This window comes from Acanthochromis polyacanthus, chromosome 9 (assembly GCF_021347895.1).
Source record: "Acanthochromis polyacanthus isolate Apoly-LR-REF ecotype Palm Island chromosome 9, KAUST_Apoly_ChrSc, whole genome shotgun sequence".
NCBI classification, from domain to species: Eukaryota; Metazoa; Chordata; class Actinopteri; family Pomacentridae; genus Acanthochromis; species Acanthochromis polyacanthus.
In genome coordinates, this window is record NC_067121.1 from 16710355 (window position 1) to 16722961 (window position 12607).

General features: G+C 40.1%; 1 protein-coding gene across 3 annotated transcripts in view; it reads right to left on the reverse strand.

Annotated features, from left to right (window-relative positions):
* Positions 1-11806, reverse strand: part of LOC110954531 (netrin-G1-like) — an 83343-nt gene extending 71537 nt beyond the window's left edge. Inside the window, exons 1-2 of one of the 3 annotated variants that reach the window (XM_022199114.2) lie at positions 11550-11806; positions 4780-5421 (exon numbers count right to left, since the gene is read on the reverse strand). In XM_022199114.2, the coding sequence (XP_022054806.1) occupies positions 4780-5037 (258 nt within the window). In that variant the 5' untranslated portion in view covers positions 5038-5421; positions 11550-11806. Of the gene's footprint in view, positions 1-4779; positions 5422-10136; positions 10842-11549 lie in introns of those variants that run through there. The other 2 variants (XM_022199115.2, XM_022199113.2) reach the window with 2 other exon arrangements.
* Positions 11807-12607: the final 801 nt, after the last annotated feature.

Consider the following 12607-nt stretch of genomic DNA (forward strand, 5'->3'; position numbering starts at 1 on the left):
AGGTTATAGTGCATATATTCAATTGTGTAGTTATACACAATAAAAAACAGTTTTACTGTAGGTTGCACATTGTATGTTATCCAGTGTGACAAGACTTTAAACTGGTGTGGAGTGATAGTGAGTGACAGTGCCACAGTGCACCGCATGAGAACAGACTTAATACCAACACATTTTGAAGAACCCCTGAAGGTCTGCAGCTAAAAATAAAAACAAGGCTAACTCCTTGATGCAGAACACCTGTCCCAGACACAGTTTATGCTGGACTCTTCATTGTTTATCCTCAACATTCTAGAGGAGGCAGGCCTGAATTCAGGAAAAAAGGCATCTTTGCCATTTTATCCAAATGTAGAAAATGGCATTTTTTAAGTCTTAAAAGATCTATTCCTGAATGATTAATGCCTTTTCAAGAGCACAGACTATGCCATGACCTCACAGAGTTAATTGCAAAGCACACCTATGTAAAAGAGACAGGAATCATATGCACAAAACGGTGGGAAGGAAGTGGAGACAAGCCAGCCAGGATTCTGTGACCATCGGCTGTAAGTATGAGGCAAACCAACTCCTGGGGAAACTGATTAGAACAGGCTCACAACTTCAGGCAATGCAGCGATTGGCTGAAAGACCTCATTTGCATGCTCTTTTCATCTCCAACAAATTCTCAGGAAGCACCAGTGGATAAGGTCACCGGTGTCAGTCTGCCTGTGTGCCAGCTGAGAATGTAAACAGATCAAGCACACAACAGCCATTTAAGCAAGTCCATGAGAAGCCCCCACTTTTGATCATATCACCAATATAGACCTCAAATTAATGTCAGAGGTGCTCGAAATCCGAGAAGTCAGATGTAGAGACAACTGAAAAGTCACATGACAGAACCTGTCAGCCAACTGACCATGCAGCTTGAATGGAGCCATGCAGAGGTACTAAGGGACACTGTATTCTGTTGATGAGGTGAACTGTCACAGCAAGTCAATAATCTTTGTACATCCTTGACCAAAACGAATGTGTAAACTGGGAATTTAGTTGGTGCTAATGCTGTGAGCTAAATGCTAATGCTAACAAGCCAACATTCTCAATATGACAGAGGTGATGTGGTCAGTGGTGGTTTTTTGCACAAGCCAACAAGGCGGCAAACTCAAGGGGGCGGCATGATGAAGTGGAAAAAAATCATTAAATACAATTCCCTTCATAAGCACGCAGCTGAGTAAGCATCCATTGACACTCTGATGGTGTTACGTTACATAACAAATGGCGCCCTCTTCAGATCAAGACTCAGAGGTACGCCCTCTGCTCTCTGACCGAGGAGACCGTGGGGGTGCGCGGCTGCGGCGGAGGTGGCGAAGACGGCCCGATAGTGTATATACCCCCCCCCCCAACAGGAAAGGCGAGAGGGGTGCGTGTTTACCGGTGACTGGGCGCGACAGACTGACTTGCCTAGGGAGTCAATAAGGCTAGAACCACCACTGGATGTGGTAGTGTTTATTATTCCGCCAAGGAACATGGTGGAGTCATGTGACAATTGCCGTTGATTTGTCTGTCTGTCCGTTTGTCTGTCGGTTGGCAACATTACTCAAAAATGGGATTTCGATGAAATTTCCAGGAAAGGTGAGAAATGACACAAGGACCAAGTGATTAGATTTTGGCAGTGATGCAGCTTACAGACTGGATTCACAAATTTCTTAAAGATTTCTGTTGCCAGATAGTAACTATGACAAGTGAACACTAGGTCAACTGCCTACTGACAATCACATAATTGGGATTCTACTACAAATCCACCGCTGAGGACCATAAAATTTTTTAAAGATTTCATCTTTGGGAAATGATACAAGGAATGAACAGCCTTGGTGAAGTACTGCGCTCTCTGAGGGTATTTTATTCTTATTTTGGCATTCTAACATTTACAAATGAATAAAATATGAAGCAAAAATATTACTATAAGATTTTGACTGGACAATTGCACTCAGTACAAAGAGACAATCCCATAGCCATACATTACATCCTAAGGGGAACATGAACATCTGTATATTTCACAAAAAAGTCAAATACAGTGCCTTGTGAAAGTATTCGGCCCCCTTGAACTTTTCAACCTTTCGCCACATTTCAGGCTTCAAACATAAAGATATAAAATTTTAATTTTTTGTCAAGAATCAACAACAAGTGGGACACAATCGTGAAGTGGAACGAAATTTATTGGATATTTTAAACTTTTGTATCCAAATCCGGCTTTAAACTTCTCCACAACAGTATCTCGGACCTGCCTGGTGTGTTCCTTGGTCTTCATGATGCTCTCTGCACTTTAAACAGAACCCTGAGACTATCACAGAGCAGGTGCATTTATACGGAGACTTGATTACACACAGGTGGATTCTATTTATCATCATCAGTCATTTAGGACAACATTGGATCATTCAGAGATCCTCACTGAATGTCTGGAGTGAGTTTGCTGCACTGAAAGTAAAGGAGCCGAATAATATTGCACGCCCCACTTTTCAGGTTTTTATTTGTTAAAAAAGTTTAAAATATCCAATAAATTTCGTTCCACTTCATGATTGTGTCCCACTTGTTGTTGATTCTTGACAGAAAATTAAAATGTTATATCTTTATGTTTGAAGCCTGAAATGTGGAGAAAGGTTGAAAAGTTCAAGGGGGCCGAATACTTTCACAAGGCACTGTATTTTCCTCAGAGAAGTGCTAGAAGAAATGTGCAAGGTTCATCAAACCCATGTTTGTGATGTTCATATGTATTAGAAGAAAAGTTAGCCATCAATATCAGTAAGCCTCTCACTATGGGGAATATGAACATGTTTACAAATGTACTGGCTGTTGTTATTTTATTTGGTATTCATGTGATGGACTAATGATGGACTGATCATAAGAATCATCGACCACTATCAAGAAAACTAAATTCTGTTTTGCTACTTCTCTGTTCCAATGAACTTTCTTTCACTTTCAAAGTAGGTGTCGATTTTGTTGCTCATCACCTTTCAAAATTCAAAGCTAAACTAAACCGTAATTGTAGCTAGCTATTGTAGTTAACACCACACAGAGATTTCTGCAAGGTCAAGTAAGCAATATTCAAAGTGAAATGACCAGTGAGTGACCAGTTTCTTAAAACAACTCCATAAAATCAGTATTTAACAAGTTTTCAAAATTCTCTGGCAATATATTTAATTGAAAATGTACAAATAAAATATATATTACAAGTACATAGCAATAACTATGCCAAAACCTACAAATAATGAGCAAAGAAACAATAATACTGTGAAAGAAATCTGAAATATGTAACAATAATCTATAATAATGAATCCAATATAAATTTAGCATACTGTATGTACAATCTTCAAATAAACATAAAAGGAAATATGGACAAAGTTGTGACAAGGTGTCTTTAACTATGATCAATTACTGTAGTAAAAAGAAAGAAAATGAAAAAATGGTGTTCTCATTTTGGCTTTCTTTGTTTCTCTTTTGCTCTTTATGCTCTTCTTTGTGTTATACTAATGTTGCACATTCAGGATAATCTACTATATATCTCTATAAAGGTTTCATAGTTTGTTGTGATATAAAGCTTCACAGAACGTCACACACGACTGGAGAGTGGCTCCTTATTCATCCTACCATGGCATTAAATGTCTCAACACCATCTGGAGCTGCGAGAATAAAAACTCTCCTTTTAAAGATGCCCACTTTAATTGGTAAATATTTACTTGCAGGAGCTCTCGGTGGGCACACACATGACTTCTAATGAAACACTTTCTAGCCTGTGGGCTCTTGCTGCTTACTCTGAGTGTGATTCCAAATAAATGCAACCTGGGCTTGAACTGTTGATAATGATTGATAAGGGCCAGTAAAACACCACACTGAACTGTGCAGTGAACATGCACTGAATAATAACAGCACTGGTAGAATTACTCTTTCATTGGCTGTGTGGGTGCTTGTATAATTTAAATGATCTTTGATTGTGTTTAGCCAAAAAAAAAAAAAAAGCTGTACTATACACATTTGTGTGTAGATTTATGTGTATGTTATGTGGCGTGTTTAGTCTTGGTAGCAAATCCAATATCATTTTTTCCAACCACCTTGATATTGATACCTGCTTATAAAAAAATGAATTAAAATGTGACTGCCAGTGACTTCTACAGAACTGTGAAACAGAGATGAAGGAAAAACTTTAGATGGGAGGAAAGCAGGATCAAAAAGCCCTTTGCAAGGGAATACAAAATCATTTCTGAAAAAATAAACATTCAAAAGTGGGTCTGTTTTTTCTTTATTCCAAAATACCACATGTCTGTTTGCTTGCATATTAATGACATTTGGGCAAAATGAGTTTCTGACATAGAACACCAATAGAAATACTTTTCATTTCAGGCTGAACTGCCATAAAATGTGTCTTTGTTACCGTAGTCTCTAGAACCTATTATGTGCATGTAGTTTGTTTGAGTGTTTACTTAGATGTGATTGTTTTTTTTCTAATAGAAGAATGAATTCATAGTATGGACTAATGTGCATCTCTCTGTCTCCACACCTGCTTGTGCCAAACTGTCAAAATTCATCTCTAAAATTTGTATATTCTAATGTGAACCAGTGTACATGTGTGTGCTCCTGCTGCAGTTACAACTCTTATCCTAATCTAAACCGAGTCTGTGTGTACATTAATCTCTGCTGCAGCAGCGGCACATTGCCTTGTATGCTCTGCTCTCTATCCCTGACCCAGTATGCTGTGTGATCGTGCCTTACAGCCTCATTTGTCTCCATCAGGGGACAGGCGAGGTTACGACTCACCAAAGCGCAGTACGTTTCTGGCGGATCTCCACACGTGATATTTGGGGGGTCGAGGGCCACTCGCAGGTACTTTGTCATGTCAGTGGCTTCTGGCTGACAAGCCATGTAGTCCCACGCCAGGCCCTCCTCTGTATAGATCTGGGACTTGCACACATCATAGTGTCCCCAGGCCGCAGGGTAATGTTGCATAGCATGCACCACACTGGTGCACACGGCCTGCAGGGTGAACAATACAGGCCAAAGCATCGCTGCTCGCATTCAGTATGGTTTCTGTCGAATTCTTCTACTCTTTTTTGTTGTCTTAACAGTTGCTGCTTTGTCAAAGAAATGACAGTATCACAGAGAATGTTCTAAATTAAATGCAGCTTTGAACAGTGCAGTAGGGCATTTGGAAACTGTGGCAGCATCTTGCTACTTTTGTGTGTGAGGCTTCAGGCAACGATTAGCCTCCATTCAGTTATTCTGTCTTTGATTGCCTGGATGATGTGTCAAAAACTGAGATTCTTTGCGAGTGTTGATAGTTGATGAAAGGGTCAACGAACGGTCAGATCTGATGTGTAGACAGGAGTGGCACTCTTCATCAGTCAGCAGATGTCTGAACTTGATCTTCTGTCAACTGTGCTCTTTGCCACTGGCAGCATCCTAAAGGACAAAAGAAAAAAGGCAGTTTGGTGAATTAAATGGACATATAAATTCACAAAAACATTTGAAATGTAGTATTAAAATTTTAACCGAGTTTTAACATGACTTTGAGGCACTTAAATAAATAGGTAATGCAACTCACTACCACACACACACACACACGCACAAACACAAACATGTACGCAAACATCAGGCAAGGTACCACTGTTTATATATATCCCTCAACAATAACCTTGCCAAAATCACTGTATAAATTTCAAACTGAGTTTGTTCTGCAAAGCCTAATCTCCATTTGATTTCCATGGAAAATGGTTTATTTCCACGTGTCAAGTCACTGCATTTACGTTATTGCTTTTTCCTATTCGTGCTCCTTTAGATAAGTGTAGAGCCGCGTTTGTCTCAACACCTTCTAAAGCATTTGGGAAATATTAAAATAAAATTGGAAGACAGAAATGGTCTATTTGAGGGATTGTGTGTTTCTCAGAGCTGTCACATCAGTCAGATGGCATATCTCTTTAGGTAATAGTGCATGGCAGCTCTCAGTGCAGACCTGCACGATCTCAGTGTCTCAGGTAAAAAGTGTGTGGTTGCAGGGGAAAAAAGGAGCAGCTATATGCAGTTACTTCCACCAGAGTAAGACTTTAAATAGGAGTTAAGTTGCTGTTGACTGTCAATGTGCTTAGATAGCCTGAAGTTTTGCCTTACTGAGAAAGAAATGTGTGTTGCCAGCAATAGCTGAGCAGAATATCCATCCATTCTCTATACACCACTTTATCCTCACTAGGGTCGCGGGGGGTGCTGGAGCCTATCCCAGCTGACTCGGGCGAAGGCCGGGGACACCCTGGACAGGTCACCAGTCTGTCGCAGGGCTACATATACAGACAAACAATCACTCTCGCATTCACACCTACTGGCAATTTAGAGTAACCAATTAACCTCAGCATATTTTTGGACTGTGGGAGGTAGCCAGAGTGCCCAGAGAAAACCCACGCATGCACAGGGAGAACATGCAAACTCCATGCAGAAAGATCCCTGCCCTGGATTTGAACCAGGGATCTTCTTGCTGCAAGGTGAAAGTGCTAACCACTAATCCAATGTGCAGCCCCAGAGCAGAATAACACTTTCTAATTTAACCTTTGCCTACACAGGGCACAATTTTAATAAACATGTATAGTTATCCTCTTGTAAAGCGCCTTACAAGTTGATAGTGTCGCGTCACATTTAGTCTAACAGGTTCTGACTGAAAAAATGTCCGTCACGCAGAATATCCACTGAAGCAGTTGGAGGTTAAATGCCTCTTGCAAGAGCATTTCTGCAGTACTTGTGGTGAAAGTGTTATTCCTGGACTTTCTTTGCCCACATTCCCCCAGCTGACACATGCAGGGAACCAGTAACTTTACAATTGACTCTCAGTGCTGAAATAATAAAAAAATACCTGGAATTTGAAACATGTAGTCTTCTATATTCACAAAAATGAACTGCTTTGAGGTTTTTTTGTCAAAAGATTACATTTTATCAAACAATAATAAATATCAAACTAAAGGACTCATCTTAAACTCATCTTAAGGCGTCATCTCTCTATTTGTGAACAAACACTAGGTGATCACTGCCAACAAATGGAGTCATTAGAATTCAATATTTAAATGTTGTCATCTTCTCTTCTCTTGACAAAAAACTGTGCCAATTTGAATGGGTTTTGACCACATCTAAGGCAATTACGGCTTTCCTTCTCACAACCTAGTGCCCTTTTTACAAAATGACTACAGGCTTGAATATATTCCAACTGTAATGAAAGATGTTCATCGAAGCCAGAGAAATGATCTGCACTGCTCTTCAAACTGGACAGACTATTCAAAGTGAGCCATGTCAGCAGGTATGGATGGCGAGCTTCATTTGACAGATCTCTGGTGGGAGAAAGGAAGAATCGGGTGGAAATAAAGGTAAGGAGGCAGAATTTGGCTCTTTAAATGTGCTCACGTCAATCAGCGAGACTCCTAAGGAGAGGCCAATTACAAATTTGATAACGCGGTGGGAACTCTGAATGATGAATAAGCCATTTCTTTCATGAGGATGGTGATATTCAGTTTCATAAATATAAATGTCAATCCGTGATCAGAGAAGCGTCATGGGATGGACTACTCTCATTTCCCAAGCTCACAGACACATAGACACACACAACTCGACACCCCATCACACTCCCTCACCCCATTTCATAATTCTGAGGTTGACTTTCATAATATAGACAGTCAAATTAGGTTCCAGCGGCAGGGTGGTGGAGGTCACTTATTTTATTTTTGTTTAATGGGGATCGTTCTAAGCTAATAAGAGACATCAAATGGAGGTAACCATGGGAATATCGGGTTTAATTCATAGACACCTGGAGTAATGAAATCTGTACAGATGGAAGGTAGGAAGGTATTAGGGCGCTCAGCGAACCTCCATAGACAAATATCATTCAACACCAGAGTGCTGTAAGGTGTCAGTAAGAGAACAAAAAGAAAAGAAAATATGTAAAAAGCAAAATATTTCAAATCACTCTTATGTTAAAGAGAATATTTCTGCACATAATAAATGTCCTGACACCAATTACAACACCAATTCATCTACTTGCATTTTAAACACCACTAAAAGAGGTGTTGTGTATGAATGTCATTTTAATAAACAACAACAAAAAAATCTATATAAAATGTGCCATCCTGGTTGTCAGATCAGACTGGGCTTATACTTCATAGCATTAAAATTACAAAATCATACAGAAGAACTAAAAATGCAACAACAAAAAAATCTTTGCATTATTCCCGTCTTCACATCTGTATCTCATACTGAAAATGTAAGGAAAAACCAATGAATGTCATAATTTCACTGAGAAAAATATGAGGTCAGATTCTATATTAAAATTCATCAATATTTCAGCAGCTCTCCATATGCAGGGAGAGAGAGCTTAGAGCTCAGGATGACCAACTCACCTCTCTCCCCCTCTCTCCCTTTCTGTCTCTTTTCCTCCACTTGTTTTTGAAGCCTCTAAAACACCCCCTTGTGTCCGCTTGCATTCCATCCCCTGGGCAGCTCAAGCATAGCAGAGTGTTTTAAAAGTCAGCAGACAGCCGTGCCCTGTGGCTTATATTAGTTACAAACTCCCAGCCAGACTTTTAAAAACCATGGTGGATGTATTCCATTCATTTTATAGTAATCCCGCTTAAGCTTGGGTTTGCTTTCTGTCTCTGTGTCTCTGAGTGTGGCTTTCTGATCGCCTTTTGCCTGCAATATCAGAGCTGATGTGAAAGAGAGCTGTCCTTGGTGCTGAAACGCAGGACATCAGATTGGCTCCTAAGCTCTACATGGATTGCATGGACTGACATCACTGATTGTAAGATGACACTTTAATTGATTTTAAAATAAAAACAAAACAAAAACTCGACACGGATGAAGCAGACTGATGCTCCCTCTGTGGTTTGTCCTGTGACAGTTGCTATTTTTCTGTACTGGGCACCAAGTCAGGATTTTGGATGCGCACACTACAACACCTCCTCATTGTGTTCATTGATTTTGTTGACTTCCAACCAATAACTTCTGATCCATAGCCAGTTTTAGCAGACTGATGCTTTGTTTCTGGCTGATGCGTGCAACAATAAATGGGTTAATGCTTCCAATGATCTCCGAGCCAAGAACCAACCCCTCAATATGAGTCACAGTGGGACTGACTGGCAAGCAGAATCATGTTTGTACTGGAACACATTTGTCTTGTGATTGTCTCTCCTCTCTACCTAGATCCTTCATTAAAACTCTCTTTCTTCAGCCCTTTCTTTGTCTCTCAATATCAACCTTGCTGCAGTAGATCTAGATGCACATTAAACATACAATTACTGCCCCATAGCTACACCTTTAACCTATGCAACTGGAGCCACTTGGTATTTACAGCAAACACTTGCTGAGCGTTTCTGCAAAGAGCCATTTCCAAGAGAGGATGTGGGTGATGTGGTGACATTATGATGGTCCCAGTCATAGCTAACTAGCCAGCCAACACCACTGACACATACTGTACATGAAGTCTGCTGCCGTATATTATTTAAAGTTTATTATTCAGTATGCACAGCAAGGTGAACACATATTAAAATGTTGGACATAAGCATCCATACAATCAGAAACATAGAGACAAAAACAAAAGTCTCATAAATTACAGAATTTTCTGGTTTTGGTTATTAAGCCCATTTTAAAACAAGCATTTAACAGAGGCTTTATTCATTGTGTTCTGGGTCAGATTTTGCGCAGAGACCAGACACACCTAGATTTGACTTCACTGACCTGCTGCGCAACAGGTTAAAGTCACATTATTTTGTTTATTAAAAGGTTGAGGGGTAACAGGGGCACATAAAATAACAACAGCTTTAAAAAAAAACTCTAAACGATGCAAATCGATAATTATATGTTCTCATGTGCTGAAAAATAATGAAAACCTCGTCAACACAGTACAAGTGTTTGAAGAGGTGAAACAGCAAAGCCCTCTGGACGGTAATTTTTTAAATTATACATTTCATGAGGAGCGCTCCTTCATTCCCCCTTTCAACCCACTTGAAAGCCGATTCCTGTAACCGTTCCGCCCATTGAACAGTCCACTATAATTACCCTATTTTTCGCTTCTAGCAGTTATGCTCACCATATAAGCAACAATGTGCATAGAGCAAAACACAATCTGAATCTCGAAACAAAATACTCACATTTAAATGCGCTCCAAGGACAAGCTGCTCATTCAACAAGTTATTTACAGCCACGAGTAGTTGAGAAAGACTTTCGCACACAGTTGACTGATTCTTCTGTTTCTGATCTTTTTCGATATTGCACCAGACGGAAAAATAAAAGTGATGTTTGCGCAGAAAGCGCGCGTTTACACGAAGACCACGACGTTTTCTCTTTATCCCAACTTTCTTTAAACTTTTGCGTCTGACCAAAGCAGCCTTTCCTCCCCAATAACATTCCGGGACCAAATCACCCAATCTTTTCTTTCGCTCTCACAAATACAACCGAGTATGGACGGGGTCCGTGCAGGCTGTGTGAGTTTAGGCAGCGCGGCTTGGCGCAGCATTCATCGGAATGGCGCACGACAAATACTTGAAATAGTCGTTTAGGAGATTCACAGTGGTCCAAATTTCATTAAAGTCCATCAATGCTTCCTAAAACACATCCCGATGAGGAGAAACTCCTGGAGTTGTTTGGAGGGTGGGATTGATTTCTCAGCCCAGTCGAGTTGTGGACAGGAGGAGAGAGATAAGCAATCTTCCTCAAATGGAGCCACAATGTCCAGTTACATATGAGCACTCCGCCGGGTCCTAGAGATAATACTAACTCGTTGATTCAATCTCAACTTCAACCGTTGTTTTAAGTGACTCTTAATTCCTAATTCTTATTTCTGCTCAAAATGTACACATATCGTTTCACGAACTAAACGGAAACGCGACTTTATCTAGCAAATGTGTTTTTGAGGGAAAAAAACAGCGTGAACACGAATCTATTCTCTTTTGTCTACATGAAGCAAATATTTAAGAACTCAGGGCATGACACGACTTCATTAGTAAAAGTAGACACATTTACAGCGGTACTAAATCATCTATTTAAAGTTGCTCGCTGACTATAGCTGCGTGTGGATCAGAAGCGTCCAAGTCTCTCACAGATCAAACAGACAGAACTGTGAGCAGACTGGTGTCATCTGGAAAACACAACTGTCAAAAGTGGTTGATTACACAAGCTAGAAAATTAGCGGAGTTCAGATAGAATCACTGTATCACTACTGTAGCTGTTATCGTGTAAATCTGACACAGAAGTTAACTCAGAGATTATTTATAATCACATCTAAGCTGCCATAAAGAAATGGACTGCATGCGGAGAGTAGGGTCACCAAAACTTGACAGAAGCGAGTGTTCGTGGTTGAAAGTACAACACAATTAGAATGCAGCCGAAGTTTCAAGAATATGATCGAAACAGGAAATAAGGAAAACCTGAAAATACTGTATCATTTAATTTTACGCCTCTGTGTCGATAATCGCCTGCAGGTCAGAGACACTGATTATTGCCACTACATCACCGCCTAAGGACTCGATGCTTTCGGGAAAAAAAACAACAAAAAAAGATCTTACCTTGCGTCTAATAATGTGTGGGATTGGAACTGCGCTTGCAAAAACAACCAAGAGTAGAAAAAAAAACTCCTGGTCGGAGTTCGTGGTGTAATTGCGCGCTGAATTTGGTAGCAGAGCTGAAAGAATAACTAAAATTAGGTGCGTCTACTGGGCTCCCTTGGCGAGGAGTCACAGATGTCACCCTCTCCACTACAGGGTGCCAAGCAGCACGGCAAACAGCCACGGTGACAGGTCGCTTTGAATACGCATTTTAATTGTGGTGTAACGCCAACTGGTGGAGATTGCACGATAAGAGCAACCGCACCCAGCTGAAGGTCACCACACAGTAACTGAGTAGCCCGTGTCCTCTGCCGGTGCAAGAACGCTTTCAAAACTATTAAGTTGGAGAATTAGTAACTCCGGCTCTTTATTCCTCTTTCACACCTCAGCGGGCACGCAGATTGATTGTGTTATTCAAAGACACTGAGCAAACCGGGACTTTTTGTTGGTTGTTCCTGTTGTTTAACAAGAACACAAAGATACAAACTTCCATTCCTGTCTCCTTTCCCACACTGAGCGTCTTCCATCTTCGTCTATCTTGCAACAGACCACACACACACACATAATGTCAGTTAGTCAACCGTCAGGTGCAATAAAACAAGTGCACTTGTAAATAATCTTAAATTTCTGTTCTTGTGATTTTTGTGTTATTCTCTTTTTCTTATATTGTGTATTGTCTTACGTTTTTCTTACTGTCATTTTGCTGCTGTGATGTTGCAGATTCCCCCCTGTGAAACTAATAAAGGATATTCTATTCTATTCTATTCTATTCTATTCTATTCTATTCTATTCTATTCTATTCTGTTGTTTTGAAATAAGCTTTGTAGTTTCAGCACCATGGACAGCTCTTGCACAGTGCTGGCAAATTCAGCATCTCTTTAAGAGGATTCTCAATTAAGATAAATATTTTTCACTTAAATTACGTCTTCAACCATTTTACAACAGCTGTTTGGAAAAATAGCTAATATCTATTACATTTCTAAAAGCATAAAATAAATGCCTTCCTTCTTTCTCATATC